The 18166-nt window shown below is 39.4% G+C and overlaps 1 protein-coding gene across 2 annotated transcripts in view; it reads right to left on the reverse strand.

Moving 5' to 3' along the window:
• The window catches only part of LOC136857675 (golgin subfamily A member 4), a 443088-nt gene that overhangs the window by 98517 nt on the left and 326405 nt on the right, over nucleotides 1-18166 (reverse strand). For both annotated transcript variants that reach the window (XM_067136518.2, XM_067136517.2), the window contains one exon: nucleotides 10784-10903. In XM_067136518.2, the coding sequence (XP_066992619.2) occupies nucleotides 10784-10903 (120 nt within the window). The remainder of the gene's footprint in view (nucleotides 1-10783; nucleotides 10904-18166) is intronic.

An 18166-nucleotide genomic window follows, 5' to 3' on the forward strand; every position in this document is an offset into this window, starting at 1 on the left:
CTCCATCCCTTAGGAACTGAGGGACGCTATTCTGCTGCCACTAAGAGTATGATAGATATAGATCAACCAAATGTAGCTAAGTACACCACCTACAGGGGTGTTGATCAAATGGATGGCAATATTTTCACTTACCCGATTGCAATCAGAGGAAAGAAGTGGTATGTCGCTAATCTTCTGGACGTGTAACGTAGCACAGAACAATGCTTTTCAACTGATAAAGTCAATGGGATACTCATCAGACATGAAGTTCCGCAGAGAAGTTGCAAGGTCACTTCTAATGAAATATGGTTCACCAAGATCGCTTCCAGGACCAATCGCCTCCTAGCTACTCCTCGGATAATACCTACGTGAGTATGAAAAGAAATGGCAGAACGAGGGCAGTGTGCTGTTTGTCATATTAAGACAACAAAGGCCTGTGTAAAGTCAGGCATTGCGCTCCATGATAAGTGTTTTTTGGAATTCCATAGGGCTTAAGAGGATTCAGGCTGAATTCTTTAACTTCCTGGATACTGAATCACACAATTGTAAAGGTACATTTTCAGAGGAAGAGAACATCTTCTAACACAACTTATTTTGTATGGTATGTGGTACATAATAATGGACTCCCTGTAGGTGAGGGACGCAGCCGAAGAATTCACCCATGGTATCCCCTGCCTGTCGTAAGAGGCGACTAAAAGGGGTGACCAAGGGATGATTATATAGAACCATGACACTGCTTGTGATTAGTACCACCACGCAGAGAACACCATGGGTTGCTTTTACTTGCGCATAGTACCACTATGTTAGGTACCAAATAGATTTGTGATTAGTAGCAAACGAGGGCTCGATGGCTTTTACAGTACCTGTGATTAGTAGTACTATATGAGCGACACCATGGGATGAGGGAACCCATGGTTCTCGCTTGCCTATGATCAGTACCCACTGTACGAAGAACACCATGGGATAGTACGAGTCCCTGTGGGTAGTACCCTTATGTGATGAACACCATAGATTTGCGTTGTCTGTAAATGGCGCCGCAATGAGCGAAACAGCATAGGTCTGTAATACATGTGCGAATTTCATTACCTGTGAGTAGTACTATAATGTGTGGAATACTGCGAGTCTACGCTACTCTTGATTAGTACCGCAACATGACAAATACCATGGTTCTACTTTCCTAGCGATAAGTACCATTGTGAGGGGCCGCTGATTTGGATTTTGGTCCCCTTTTGACCAAAAGTATCATCGATTGAGTACTGTGCTATAGAAGCTGTACCTTGGTCAGTACTACTATTGTTCTACACCAGCTTCTGTGCATGTGAGGCACTGTGGGTCGGTTCTACTGATCGTTTTAAATTCATATCCATCCAGCCATTCATTCTTCATCCTCACGTTTTGAATTGTGGTCAGTGGATGTTTTTGGGCTTTTAATTTGTCATTTCATTTCGTCTCATTTCGTACCATTAGGGGCCGATGACCTAGATGTTAGGCGCCTTTAAACAACAAGCATCATCATCATCATCATTATAATGGAGCATTTGGATCAGCATTTGGCAAGATCACATTTTATAAACAAATACTGATTAAAATCAAATGAGCAATTATTATATGTGTGAACTGAAAAACAGCCAAAGAAATAGTAAAAGTAAACTTCATTTCTAGAGACACAGTATCTGCCGCTGAGTCGTTAACGACCCATGTTAATAAAACTACTAATACAAATATTAACATTATTTAATGCATGTAGTATGAGTTCTGGACCTTTAAGGACTACTTTAGTTGAATATCATAAAAATTTTATATAAAAATAGATACGGGCATATTGGTTAAGCACGCAGAGGTCGCAAATGTTGAATTTCCACCTTTGAGTTTCAACTCGATCATTCAACTTTGGTGAAGTTTTTTAAAATGGCGGTGAAAGTCATTCTTCCCGATTCCTACCAGTCGCACATGACCGAGTGTAATCTCCAATTCATCGTCTACGAGTGTGACTAGAAAATAATGTTTAATAACTCAATGCTACAAAATAAAAGGCTTCTACTAACGTTTGTTTTAGAAAGAGTGTGATCTGCAATAATCCTTGGATATTTTTATTGGCCCCCATGCATATGTATTCATACCTGTTATTTGGCGTTTTTCTCACCTTTCAATGCACCTGTTATTTTATAAGCCACAGCAGAAAAGGTTTTCATATTTGTTCTCTAGTGTTTTTCACACCTTTCAATACTTTCCTCTCATCTTTAGAAATGGTAGATATAGTTTTCACTGCACCCGCAGATACATGACGTAAAATGCCCTCATGTTGGAAAAAAATTGGATCTGGTGTTTCCATATCCCTGTTGGATAATTTTTATTCATACAGTATATATTTATATATATATATATATATATACATACATAATCCGAACTAATTGGGACTGGAGTATGTTCAGATTACGAAATTTTTGGACTGACCGGAAAATATTTTCTTATGTATTAATGTTACTGTTTTTACGTCACGCTAACTACTTTTACGGTTTCCGGAGACACCTTTTTTGCTAGTTGCTTTACGTCGCACCGACACAGATAGGTCTTATGGCGACGATGGGACAGGGAAGGGCTAGGAGTGGGAAGGAAGCGGCCGTGGCCTTAATTAAGGTACAGCCCCAGCATTTGCCTGGTGTGAAAATGGGAAACCACAGAAAACCATCTTCACGGCTGCCGACTGTGGGGTTCAAGCCTACTATCTCCCGAATAATGGATACTGGCCGCACTTAAGCGACTGCAGCTATCGAGCTTGGTCCGGAGACACCTAGGTGCCGGGATTTTCTCCTGCAGGATTTCTTTTACGTGCCAGTAAATCTACTTACACGAGGCTGACGTATTTGGTATTTGAGCACCTTCAAATACCACCGGATTGAGCCACGATCGAACCTGCGAAGTTGGGGTCAGAAGGCGAGCGCTTCAACCGTCTGAGGAAAATAGTTTCTACAATACAGTACAGTAAATACTGTAATTTAAAATGTCCATTCTTTAGCAGTTACATTAATAAAATACTGTATAAAATTACAGTAGGGTAGTTAAGAACCCGTAGAGGAGAAAACGACAATGAAAATGACATTAGCGAGTGGATGGAAGCTGACTGTCATCAATTACAGACAGACTAAGAAATTGTAGCTATGGTAGAGAAAGAATCTGGAGTTGATGAGGAACAGAGTGATGACAAAGAAGACCACAATGAACAACTAGTGTCACATTCAGATGCCGCGGCCGCCCTAGAACTTGCCGTACGCTACGTCGAGCAACACCCCGCTGCTACGCCCACTGATGGGATGTTTATGAAATGCTGGCTTAACACTGCATCTTCAAGTAGGTTCCAATCACTACAGCAAAAGAAACTAACAGACTTTGTAAACATAAATGATCAGTGATGGATGGTTTATGATATGTAATTTTTTTTTTTTTGCTATGGGCTTTACGTCGCACCGACACAGATAGGTCTTATGGTGACGATGGGATAGGAAAGGCCTAGGAGTTGGAAGGAAGCGGCCGTGGCCTTAATTAAGGTACAGCCCCAGCATTTGCCTGGTGTGAAAATGGGAAACCACGGAAAACCATTTTCAGGGCTGCCGATAGTGGGATTCGAACCTACTATCTCCCGGATGCAAGCTCACAGCCGCGCGCCTCTACGCGCACGGCCAACTCGCCCGGTGATATGTAATTATGTTTCCATTAAGTTATTCTCGTAAAATATGATTAATAAAATGCAAGTAAATCTTCATTCTATAATATGTTCTTTCATTTCAATAAGGAGAATTTTTTTAAAAAATTGAATATTTCAGTTCGGATTAACCGGACATTCGCATTAACGGGACTCTATATGCAGTAATATGTTTTCTCGCTTAACATGTTCCATGTTTGTTATCCCCTGCAGAAACGTCTTAACAAGGTTTTACTGTACATGGACTAAACTGAATGATCTTAATTGTGTGTATATGTGTTTCTTTTGACCAATTTATTGTCATAGTATTTAAGACTATGGTCCTACTTGACTTTTAATAGACATTCAATCTTTAGACACTATGTTCTACCTTAGATTATCTTACTAAGAATAACTGAAGATGACAGTTCTTATCGGTTGAAACTAGTCCTAGTCTTAGTTAAAAATATTGTATTGATTAGATGGTTAGTGAAATCCCTACATTAAGAAATAAGTAAAGCAAATTGTAAATTAATATGTCTGTTATAATATAGTGGGTCTTTGCCATTCCTTACTACATGTGAAGGTACTATGCTTTAAACTCATCCCACAGACTGTTCACATTTTTATGCACTATTTTCCATTTATCATACCTTCCTTTATATCACATTTACCGTATTTATGCAAATAATCCCCGCACCCTAACTTAGGAAGGCTGAATTTGAAAAAAAAACAACACTGATGCAAATAAAACCCACACCCCAATTTTGTGCCTCAATTTTTAAAAAATGTGGGTATTATTCGCATAAATACGGTATTTTTAACTACGAGGAAAACATGTTTGTGATCACTCATACCATCTATTACTTCAGCTTCTCTATAGAGTTCATCTGGTTTTATCAGCACTGTTTGATTCGTTTGTTTGTCCAACCCTAGTCCCGTTGCTCTACGGGGTTAGCTATGAGGTGAGATGAATCTGTCATGGCGGGTTTTTATGACCGGATGCCCTTTCTGATGTCAACCTCATCAAAAGAGTTAATGAGATGAAATGAATGACGCGACATTTGATAGTAGGAAGGGAGATGGTGAAACCCGGTGCCAGCACAGTCTACTCCTCTCGAATAGCACCAAGGGGTGCTCAAGGTTTAACGTCCCCATCCAACGGACGAATCACCATCAACAGCGTCATATGCCCTGACTCCATATGAGCACTGCAGAGAGGTTTGGAATTTAATCCAGGCTTTTGGCATGCAATCTAGTGATTAGAAATTGTATACCACCACCTCGCCTACCATGCCGGCCAACATTCTGATGGTGAAAATATTTTCGACCAACGGGATTCGAACAGGCTAACCTCGGTGTCAGACTGTTTAGACTTCAATCCCTTAAAGATCATGGCCATCAGGCGGGCATTCTCTGATTTTATCAGCACTGTGTCCAGAATATTCTCTCCTCTAGTCGATTCCATCACTTTCTGATTCAGCTGCCCTTTCCATATTAACTTATTTACATTTGCTGGTTATGCTTCCCATCTTTTGCAATATCTTACCAATTGACATTTAGTAAATTGAAGTCACCTGCTTCAATCATATTCCCTTCCATGCTGTTTCGCACATAGCAGATTATCTTATCAAATAATTCTGCATCAGCATCAGTGCCACCTTCTAGGCCTGTACACTCCAAAAACTTCAAGCTGGTTATTATTTTTAGAGATGAACTTTACACCTGAAAACTTCATGTTTCTCATCCTTAAATTTTTTGTAGCTTATAAATTCTTCTTTCAGCAGAATGAATAGTCTATCCTCTACCATTCTTATCCTGTCTCTACCATACAACACTCCATTCCATGAGAAAATTTCCGCATCCATAATATCGCTTCTCAGCCATGATTCAACTCCTATTTCAAAATCTGGTAAATAAATATACTGAATTACAGTAGAAGTCCGTTATAGCGAGAATTCATAACAGCGAAAAATTTACTCGCTATAACGGATCGTCGTTATATCCGATTTTTTGTATAAAAGACGGAAAACCCTTCATGCACTTTAAAATTGGTATGAAACGGCAATCAGTTTGTTCAAAACTTGCGTTTCCGTAGATGATATCCACACAACGGCTTACTTGTTTGTTATTTTTCGTAATCCGATACTACATGAAAAGTGTGTGTTTAATTTCATTCTGAAAATAATATAGTACCGTATATCTCCGAATCCAAGATGAACTGCACAATTTCCTTCAAAAAAATTTAAATCAGGCTCAAAAAGATGTTTGTAAAATCATATGAATGCCTTGTCTTACAGTACGCCTACGCATTTTTAGACAATACCTATTCCATGCGTCTCTACAATACAACGATCCATCAGGAAATTATTCTTGCTGTCTATAAAACTGTCACTTTTTTTTTTTTTTTTGCTACGGGCTTTACGTCGCACCGACACAGATAGGTCTTATGGCGACGATGGGACAGGAAAGGCCTAGGAGGTGGAAGGAAGCGGCCGTGGCCTTAATTAAGGTACAGCCCCAGCATTTGCCTGGTGTGAAAATGGGAAACCACGGAAAACCATTTTCAGGGCTGCCGATAGTGGGATTCGAACCTACTATCTCCCGGATGCAAGCTCACAGCCGCGCGCCTCTACGCGCACGGCCAACTCACTTTTACGCAGCGTCAGATATAACCGGCTGCCGCTACATGCACGTCTCGCTTGTCAGGTTCGGCCAAATTCAGCGGCCAGCGATGTACTGGCCTAATCGCGAACGTTGAAAGTCAACGAACGAGTTTATTGTGCCTCGGTATGGCCATTCCGCCCTTGCGTTTTTCGTGCACATACCTCACAATTTCATCTTCGACTTCTTTAAAGCGTCCTTGTTGCGGGCCACTGAATGCATTTTTTTGTACAGTGCGCATTCTTTTAGCTCTTTGTCTTCATGCTAACGCCAAATATTGGCTTCAGTTAGGCCTATGCTGTATTTTCTTGCGGTTGCACAATTATTCTACATTTCCGTGTGTTTAATAAACATTAACTTATAATTGGCATCATAATATCGACTAGAACCCGTTGAAAATTTGCCGGCAATACCTTTTCCACGTATCTTTACAATACGACTATCCATCATGAAAATATTCCTGCTGTCTATAAACCTTAATTTTACTAAGCGTCAAGTACAATAGACGCGTTATGACTCTGCCACTGAGTAGCCATAGCTTTTCTAAGAATTTGAAGGGTCTCATGCTTTGATATCATTCTGCAGATTTGAGAAACACATAGGCTCTGTACAACCGGTTGTCGCGGCTAGCAATGTGTGGTAAAGAGGCGGTCGTTTATTGTCAACGAGTTCTGTGTGCGTGTGAAAAGAAGCAGCGTGGTTACCACGGTAGTTGCCAGTGGTATCCATTATCTTACTGTTAGGCTGCGAATCCAACAACCCTTGAGTTTTCGCATGAGATTCTGAGAAAAAAAAAGTCTTGGATTCGGAGAAATACGGTATCACTCGAGAGATTTCCGTGGCAAACACCTCCGATTTTTTCTTCAAACAGCGTCACCTAACCAAACCGTTATGTAGCCTATCGTGAAAACATATTTGAAACGCATGTAGAGAAATAACCTCCTCGCGAAAAATTTACATGTAAATAGCCGTAACTAGATGCGACAAGATATGAAATATCCTCTGAAATCAGTGATGTACTCTGCCATATCTTGAGGAGTATCACATTCTTACTTAATTTCTGTATATAACATTAAAATTAAGATATCATTTATTTCAGTCTTTATTTTTAACGAGTTAACAACTTCTATTGGCCACATTATTTATGCATTTATTATGAAAAGGTGTTTTCCTCTTTCATTTCGAATTTTCTTTAGAGAACAGCAGTCAATGGGTATTACTAATCAACTCCAACATCGCCTTTGAATGTCAACGAGAGAGCTCGCAAATGCACAAAGTGAGAAAACTGTACTGTACCGAAGATGATCGATAGCATTTTGTTGCAAACGTTTCAGTTTTCTTATTCAAACAGCGTCACCTATCCTAACTTAACCTTACTATACGTATGATGAAAACACACTTCAAGCGCCAGTAGAGAAACCATACCTTTCTCGCTATAAATTTTCATAATAGCCTTTCCGTAATTTAACCAGACGCGACAAAATATAAACTAACCTCTGAAATCAATTAAGCACTCTGCCATATCTCAAGGTGTATCCCATTCTTACTTAATTGCAGTATTGAGCCTCAAAATTAAGCGATCGTTTAGTCAGCCTTAGTTTTAACGAGCTAACAACCATTATCGGACACGTTATTTACGCATTTATTACGAAAATATGTTCTCCTTCATTTCGATTTTTCTTTACGGAACAACTGTCGACGGATATTACTAATTGACTCCGACATCGTCTTCGAATGTCGACGAGAGAAATCGCTAGTGCACATAGCGAGGAAACAATGCCAAAGGTAATCGATCGCATGCAATATCATCGCTGGGGTGCATAAATATCGGCAACGGAAAAAATCGTGCGCGCTTAATCGCTCGTAATAACGGATGCGCCAGTGATAGGGTTCTCGCTGTAACCGAAGGACGATACACAGTTTAATATAGGAATTTTGAAGGGACAGAAAAAATGTAGTCGCTATAACGGAGTTCTCGTTATATGCCGTACTCGCTATAGCGGACTTCTACTGTACTTAATTCTATTCTTTTCTTTACAATACCTCTACAGTTCAACACTAACATTTTTATGTCATCCCTACATGACTTCCAGATCCCGTAATCTTTTCAGTGATCAACGGCTCCCTAGTCTACCCCGTTTGCCTGAAGATACCTCTCTATAACACATCTAAACAAAGCTAACTTATACGTACCACTGTGGTTTAAGTGAAGGCCATTTGAGAGCAGATCCCTATCTCATACCCACCAATTACCAGCTACAAATTTCACTCCCTGTTTCCCACATAACCACTTCATAGTCTCATTTAAATACCCACTGTTTTCCAATTAGTATCTCTCCTACACAGCATTCGACTGCTGACAATCTCTGCTTCCTTGAACTTCTCGCATGCTGCATTAACCAGATCTTACACATCCCCACTATGTTGGTACCTATACCTGCATACCTTACAATGCTGGTATCAACGTGAAAAACTACGACCTTCTCCTAACCTTCCGCCTGCTCTTCTACTTTCCTCAACATTTGCTTTAATCTAGTTTCTGGAAAGAACACACTATCCTTGTTCTCTGTCCTCCACACACTTTCCCCACAAGCCCAACTATGGAGTCTATGACCAGAGCCTCAATCCCGCCTGCTTCATTTATCCCCTCCTCTCCTGGTCTCTCCTATCCTTCCTGATGGCTGAAGAACGTATTTTTCTTACTCTACCCTTTTCTTTCCTTCTACTTCTCCAGTCCTCTGCAACAGGCATCCCTTCCTCATATTTCCTCTGCTGTTCTACCTACAGTGACTCACACAGATTTCTCACCAAAACTGTTCTGAATTCTTCTCCTGAATACACCTCTTGGCAGTCGATTTCCTTCTCCTTAAAATATTAGCCCACCTGTCTTCTGCAACTTCCTCTTTTCCTTCCCATCCCTCTTGTACACCTACCATATCCTGTAAATTGTTTGAGGTATATGGAACACTGTAACTTAAAATCGAAAATGAAGTACAGCAGTAATTATTAGTAAAACTAAACATTACTAACTTGCTGTGTAAGCTGAACATTTTGACCTATCCTCATCCATTAAAAAATAAATGTTTATCAGCACAACTGACTACTGCAGATATTCTAACAATACTGGGTTTTTTTGTGTGCATTAAAATGATTTAGTCGCAATTGAAGTTTTTCATGTACTGTTGTTAAAACTTGAATTTTAACATGGCTACTCTTTCCTTCATTCCTTGTCATCGCCAATAATTACCATCCGTTAAGCAAATAACTGGATGAAACAGAAGTGCAAAAACAAGTAGATGCATGGAATCAAGAGACAGAAAAATTTGGGATGAAAGTAAGCACAAAGAAATGTAAAACAATAGTGATGACAAAGGGAAGGAAGGAAGGAAGGAAGGAAGGAAGGAAGGAAGGAAGGAAGGAAGGAAGGAAGGAAGGAAGGAAGGAAGGAAGGAAGGAAGAGGAAAGATAAAACTGAATGGTAAAGTTATGGAAGTAGTTAAAATTTCAAGTACTTGGGAAGTGTGATAATAGACGATGGAAAAATTACCGAGAAAATTGGAAAAAAAATACAAGAAAATAGCTTCTACCAGAGTGTAAGGGGTATTTTGTGGAACCTAGATGTCCCGAAGAAATGTAAGAAAGTATTATATTCAAGCTATTACGAGCCTATACTAACCCATGCATCTGGATCGTGGACTACAACAAAACGAGAGGAGAGTACAATACTGGCAGCGGAGATGAAATTCCTAAGAGGTATCGAGGGCAAGACCAGAAAGGATAGAATTAGAAATGAAGAGATAAGGAAAAGGACAGGAATCTTGAAACTTCAAGACAGGATAAAAACAACAAAGCTAACATGGTATGGGCATATGAATGGGAGAAGAAAGAGTGCCGGAAAAAAAAGCTTTTGCAGAAAAGTTAACAGGAAAGCGACCACGGGGAAGACTCAAAAAGAGGTGGACAGATTCAGTGTGGGATTGCATAGAGAAGAAGGGAGGAAAACCAGAAGATGTACTTAAAAATGGAGAAGAGTGGTGGAGAGAGGGGCAGCGATGGAGGTTCTTGATTCACAACCTAATCCAGGAAGCTGGAAACGGGAAATGAAGATGACTATGATGATGATGATGATGAAGCAAATAACTGCTAAGCTTCATTGTACGTGTATGGTATTGTGTGTTCAGCACAAATGAGGGTGCAGCTGTTGATCTCCATTTGCTAGTTCTATTGCATACAGCAATACATCCAATTTTAAGATTAGCCTATTAAGGTCTATTTTTCTTTTTGGAGGAAATGGAATGTGTCCACTAAATGCAGATCAGTGGTGACTGATTGATTGATTGATTGATTGATGAATGTAAGGTTCCATGCTTGAAAGCAGACTAAAATTTTTAAACATGTAATACTTCTCATGAATGGAGTAATCAACATAGAAAATTTCATAATGTGCATGAAAAATCCTACCTTGTTATCCTGTGATATAGGCACAGACAGAGTCAGTGGAATTTCCTTCTTAGCTTGTTCTACCTGGAAACGGAGCCGAGCTTCACTGTCAAGAACTTTCTCCAACTTCAGACGCATCGACTGTAACAGGAAGAGAAATATTCCATTCCAATCCAAATTTATCTTTGTTTATTGAGCATAGTTCAACAACATACATTAATTTATGGACAGAGATTATGACAGTACACTGATTACCCTGACTTCTTCCTGGCATATTTCCCTTTCATGTGGGGTCTACGTCCACCGTTCTGCATTGTATCTCCCATTTATCCTATCTGCTGTATTAACTGGGCAAACACTAACAACTTGCACATGTCCTTGTACGAGCATTTCATTCTCCATTCATGTCTTCCTGGAAGTAGTCATTCATCTGCGTTGAACTTGAAGGCTGTTCTTGCAACAGACGCTGCATCTCTTCTGACAACATGCCCATACCATTGCAGTCTCTCATTTTCACTGGAATGAGTTACACTCCAAGTGTGTTTGGGATGTATTCATTCTTGACTTGGTCTAAAAGCGTCGTTCCCAAAGACCAGCAAAGAATCCTCATTTCCATGACATGAAGTGCTTGCTCATGTCACTTTGTGACAGGCCAGCATTCAGCTCCAAATAATGTTACTGGGCGAATGTTAGCTAGGTACACCTTTAAAGTAAGGTGTAAGGGGATCGTACATTCACAGAGCACACCAGTGATTCGGCACCACTTCATCCGAGCAGCATTCACTCTAGTCCGGGCAACTAAAATGTTTTCTCCATCACGCAGTGCAAAAGTAATGAATACAAATTACATTTTGTAATAACATTGACTACTTTGAGTTCTATAAAGACACATTCAAAATGTACACAAAGAAATCAAGCATAGATAATCTCTTTCGGCTTTATACAGATAAAGTGAAACTGCCTTGCCAAGACTGGAATGCATACCTCTGAACTATCCAACCATAGATGTCTCTCTGATTGTATGGCAGCAGGTGAGGAAAATGATGGAGCTTGTGAGTGAGATACTGAGGGTTGAGCAAATAATGTTATTATTATTATTATTATTATTATTATTATTATTATTATTATTATTATTATTATTATTATTATTATTATTATTAAAAACATTTACAACAATTCATCTAAATTAATCCTAGGTTGGTAACCATAATTTATTTTTCATCCATTTATGGTTGCTCCAAAGACAAACAGTAACGAGCAAACAGTATTTGAGAACTCAAGAAAAGTTTTAAAAATACAGAGATTATAAAATAGGTAAATTTAAGCTACAAGATGATAATACAGGGATTCTCATCGTGCTTATATATTATGGTGCAAAATACAACTCAACCTTTCCAAATTTGTATAGCCAATTCTTGAAAGGATATGGCTTTACACCAACCATTTTCATTGTTAGAAGTGTCTTTTTGTACAACTATGTCACTTGCACCAAACACAAAGCTACTAAATGCTATGTCATAGGATAATACGAATTTGTAAGACATTATAAGTAGATAGGATTCCTTTCCACATCTACCTTTGTTAAATGGTTTAACTTATTGACTCATTTGACGTGGCGTTCATGCAAGCAATGGCCAGGCCTTAAACTCAAATGATGAGATATTCATGTGCCACACCAAGTCGTATGTACTAGCTTAATTTTGATCACCCCTGCATGGGTTTGCCTTTTGCAAACTTCTATGAATGGAACAGGAATGTAGCTTGTTTACAGCCCTCCTTCTAAGAACTTACACCATTATTTATTGCCTAATTGTAGCTTCTGAAAGCACAAACATTTCATTAGGTGTCAGTCATTCTCCTAGCCATGGCTCGGGTGTAGTATAAGCAAGCGACAGCAATTGAAAGTGTTTTAGATTCAGAGGACTGTGATGGTGATTATATTTCATCTGATACAAGTGACAGTGAAATCGTACCTAAAGCCCTGCATGTAAAACCTAAACAGTGACTGGGTATGGATTAGTAATAGAAATAACCAACCAATTTTTCATCACTTTACAGGTTCTCCATGGGTATCAGGAGAAATGAGAGACAAATATTTACATAATTCTGTATCGGAGTTGCCTGTATTCTTGGAGGTTACGGGCCCGTCGTTTCCCACATTGCGCGGGAAGCAAATACTGTATTTACACTAATGAGAATGAAATTAAGGCCCAATTTACCCTCTGCATTCTGAAGTCTCAGGCTCGCAAGCCTCACATTCAATTATACTGAAGCGAAGACAAATGTATTGAGACCCCAATTTTTCAAGAGACAATGAGTTGTGTAAAGTGCCTCTACATATACCCAAATGTTTCGAGATTTAACACACAAAAATCTTAGTTCTAGAGTAAAACTAGTTTGATGCTTTACTGAAAACTGTGCGTGAAAATTCTGATTGCTGTTCCATTTATGGCATTTATTTCAGAGCGGTGCACAGTAATTCTGGTCAAGTGGCTTACTCATGTTGAGGACGATTTGGATCTGATTTCTAAGCGAGCGCGCGGGACTATTAAACCTGAAGTGATGGTTTAAAAAAGTTGAATCTGAACTTCTTCTAACTACATTAACAGAAAGAATTTCTGCTCAAAGACTTTTGAAAACATTTGGGATACCATTTATACTTGAATTATCTCCCACACCCTAATCTTGCAAAAGGAAATTTTGAAAAATTTTGTTCATTAGGTGTTATTTGTAATGGTTTGTTAAATATATGTATTGAAAACCATAAATACTGCAGTACAATTAATTGTTTATAGTATAGTCCAGCAGCATTTCAAAATACTGTATTTACGCAAATAATCCCCGCCGCCGAATAATCCCCACATCCTAATTTTAGGAAGGCTCATTTTGAAACGAAAATAAAAATGCCAACATTGACGCAGTTAAAACCCGCACCCCAATTTCATGCCTCAATTTTTTTTTTAAATACGTGGGGATTATTCGCGTAAATACGGTACACAGATGCCTGGTCTGCATTTACAATTTACGAGAGTTAATAAAATTTCTCTGAAGCAAACCAATAACAAATCTGTGTGAAATCACACTCTTTCTTCAACTTTGGCTTCAAGATACATGATGTATCAGTACATCTGGGATTCAATACTATGGTGGATTGATGCATGTATCAGCACATCCGGGACTGAAGGCGACAGCAGGTTGATGCATGTATCAACGCTAACGGGGGGCAATTTAAACATTTCATGTAAGGAAGAGTTTCATGAGGTATGTTCTGTTCTGTTCTGTTCCTGTGAGTTTCACATGATTAACCTTTTCACTCTGGCATAGCGAGTGCGGTGGCATGATCCTCTAGACGGGAGCAGCGCGTGGTTCTCTGAACCCGCGGTACGGGATACTTCTCTCGCTCTGCTTACCCATTCGCTTATGGCTCGCAACGTGAGGAGAGAACAGGAAGAAGTTAAATGTATTTTATTTTTAATGCATATTTGGTCAAATGCTTATGATTATATTTTTAGCACTTTTCATTCAGGCAAAGCTTCCCATCCTCCTTTTAGATCTGAGGCTTTGGTCACAGCATGGCAGAGTTAAAAGCCTGTTTTGCTTCCTGTTATAAATTTTGTCTTTAGATCCCTTTATTTCAATTTTATTAACAACATATTATATTTTTGCATTAACTTTAAATTACAATTTTTTAATCTACATTCACTTTATACATCATTTAACAATTTTTTAAGTTTTTGGCAGACTTAAAAACCTGCGTTGTTTTTATTGTAATTTTTATCTCAGTTACCTGTATTACAGTTTTATTACTTAGATATTAAAATTTTACATAAACGTCAAAAGTTTTGAAGCAGGGAAAGGCGCATAAAAGTTACATTGCATTCCTTACAACACATTTTCATCTGCTTTCTCTTCTTCTGCGCTTTGCAGACAATACAAGTTTTGGACATACTCCACTCGCCAGGAAGATGAGGTCCTGCTGTCAGTCTCGAGGGAAGATCAGATCTCTTTCTTCCATCGGATCGTCTGTTTTTCAACACTGTGTTTTTCAAGTGTTTCCTGAATGATTCCCATTTGGAATTTGGCATAACTTACTTTCTTCGCAAATCTGTTGTAAAGGCAAATAGGAGCTGAAAAGCGTCATATCTATTTATTGTATGAATAAACAGCTTGCGATAGCACTTAGAAGATTTTCTTATACTTTCCACCATCTTCATTACCATTTTTTTTTTCCTAGTGGCTTTATGTCACACTGACACAGATAGATCTTATGGCAATGATGGTATAGGAAAGGCCTAGGAGTTGGAAGGAAGCGGCCGTGGCCTTAATTAAGGTACACCCCCAGCATTTGCCTAGTGTGAAAATGTGAAACCACGGAAAACCACCTTCAGGGCTGTCGACAGTGGGATTCGAACCCACTATCCCCAGAATGCAAGCTCACAGCCGCACGCCTCTAACCGCACGGCCAACTCGCCTGGTATATTACCATATCACTTCTATCCACAGGTCTCAATGATTAGTTGTAATCTACGACTGACAAAGGCTTCAATTGATTCTTTGCGGTTTTACAATCTACCTTCGAGGTCTCCAACATTTCTGCACTGCGAAATGTTGGGGAGTATCCAAACTTCTTTCTTGTCGCACCATTTTAGTGTCAACAGTAGTCCTAACGCAGAGCGGAAAGTGAGCTCGCCTTTCTTCATATTTTCCGCCATTGTAGGCCTGCGCCACAAGCATTGGTTACCCTGACATTGAGCCAACAAAACAAGGCAGGGTTCGAGTACCAGTCATCGCAATAGAGGGTGTGTCCTTTCCATCAATGTAGCAACAGTGTCTTCTGAGATGTCCATTTCATATTTCTTTATGTCCATAGCCAAGACGGGGGGGGAATCTAATATATAATTGGTCATGACGTAACGTATAACAAATATCTCAATTATGAAGCAGGAATATATTGCTTGATTTTTAGTCTGTCCTTGAATAAAAGAAGACTTTCATCGATGCACAACTTTTCATAGGGACGAAAATGGTCCATATATTCCTCTCTAAAATGTTTGATTACAGAGCGTATTTTGTAAAAACAGCATTGTTATGAGGCTCTTCATTATTGGAAAAAGGGGCCCATGACCTAGATGTTAGACCCCTTTAAATAACAAGCATCATCATCATTATTGGAAAAATGGAGAAATCTCAAGATATTCTGAAAACGGTCTTGAGGTAGCAACCTAGAAAAATTGTGTGTTTGAAGAAATGGGTTCTCAGTCCAATATTCCATCATGCTCAGTTTTTTTAAAAAAACTTTCATCATAATAAACACAGTGGCAATAAAAATGTAAGTATCACTCACACTCACATCCCTCCATTCTTCCTGGAGGAACTCCAACTACAGTCACCTTCTGAGAAAAGTATCTATTAGTCCCCTCGCTCAGAAGAGTTATAATACTTGTGTTAAAAAACAGCTGAAAGAAACTAAACTTTCCGATCCAGAATTAGCTGCGTCGAACTTGTTTCTTTGGATTCAGGTTCTTCTTTTTCCAACTTAGTTTTCTGCTTGGTGGTTCAGGCACCTGATCTTCATCCTCACTATCTTCATCTTCAGTTGAATCGTCAAAGTAGGCCGACGTTTTAGACGACGAAGCAGTAACTCACGCAGAAATGTGCCTGAAGTAGAAGTTGTGATTGAAGTTGTTCCGTCACCAGAATCAGATGGTAAATCACTATCATCGTCTTCTTTAAAGTCACTACCTACTATGAGGGCAAGAGCTTCCTCTGCAGTACATCTTTCCTCAGTCATCAGGCCTTTCACAATTTAAAAGCGATTGAAGCTAAATCGAGAAGCACAAGCATGTCAGCATAGGGGAGCAACTAGGTGCAAAGTGAGTAACACACTGCTTTCGTCTTCGAACTGGTTGCTCCTGTCATCTGGTGATCATAGCGGTAACTAGACACTCCCAAGACAGCCACGAGAGACCTTCCAAGGCCGATCCTCCCCAGCAGTCTATCATAGTGAAACGGAAAACAGCCGAGGCAGGCGACTTCTACAGCAGTCGACCGGCTATGAGACATGGCTCCAGCATGACTACTACAGCAGTCCATCGGGTGTGCGGCACAGCTCCCTCCAGACTGCTAGAGCAGTCGACAGGAGTGAGGGTTAATGTGGTACGTAGAGTTGTAGAAAATGAGTTTTAACAAGGAAATAAAGCGTTTCCTGACCCATATCCATATAAAATATTTTCTTCTTCTACGTATGAGGAATGTGTCCTGAAAATTTGGCCTACCTTATTGTTACACCCAGTATATACAGTGGAACCTCGATTCTCTGTTTTTGGAGGGACCACGAAAAAATAACGTACAACACGGGAAAACGGAAAATCCGGGAACGAATGAACCATCAATAATTTGGCTAAACATTATAAAAATGAAATATGTATACTTATAATCTTATAACGCCCCTAAACCAAACCAAACTACAGCCCCAATGGGCCTTCCGCCTACCAAGCAACCGCCCTCGGTCCGAAGGCCTGCAGATTACGAGGTGACGCATGGCCAGTGTGACGAATCCTGGTTCTCTAGACCGGGGTCGTTATAGCACCATTAAATAGCTCCTCAATTAAAGGTAATCGTAGAATGACTGAACCTGGAACCAGCCCTTATAACCAGGTAAAATTGCCTGACCTGGCCACTAATCGAACCTGGGCCTTCCAGGTGAGAGGCAGGCAAGTTAGACTGCGGGGCTGGCTTCAAACGTTTATTACCAGTACGCGACTTATAAATCTCGAAACTTTACATTCAGTTTTACAGGGGAACTTCATCAAATTCCTTTGAAAACTTCTTTCAGTTCAGCAACTTCAATCAGCAAAACTCTTCGAAAAATCTAATACCCGTAACGCCAAGCCAAACAACAATCGACCACAAGTAGTTTTTAATTGTCTAATCTAATAAAATAAAGCACATTAGATACAAAAGCGTCCAACATGATGGCGTAAAATTTTATATCTTCCATTGTAATTTGGTCACCAGTATCCTGTTCCTAGTCAGTTTACGGAAATCTTGTACCGCGTAAATTAGGCCTTCAAAGACTTTTAAAGGTTATGTTGAACTCAAGAATATGGTTTCGAATGTAAGTGTCAATCCTCAAGTTCTCGAATGCATTACATTCAATTTTGCCAGTCACTAGTCACAATCAAATTAGAAAAAGAAAAATATCATTAACACTTCCAACATTATGATTATTTGCGACCTTGAGCTCAGCTGGAAAGCGCGCTCGTTGTAAAAGTCAGTACGAGTGCGAAATGATACAAAGTTTTTAAGTGTAATGTACGCAAATAAAACGACTGCAGTTTTTATAACATTTTAACACAAAAACGTGAAATTCCCATACTTATATTAGGACGAAAACAGTAATAG

Source organism: Anabrus simplex, chromosome 1 (genome assembly GCF_040414725.1).
Source record: "Anabrus simplex isolate iqAnaSimp1 chromosome 1, ASM4041472v1, whole genome shotgun sequence".
In the NCBI taxonomy this organism is placed as follows: Eukaryota; Metazoa; Arthropoda; class Insecta; order Orthoptera; family Tettigoniidae; genus Anabrus; species Anabrus simplex.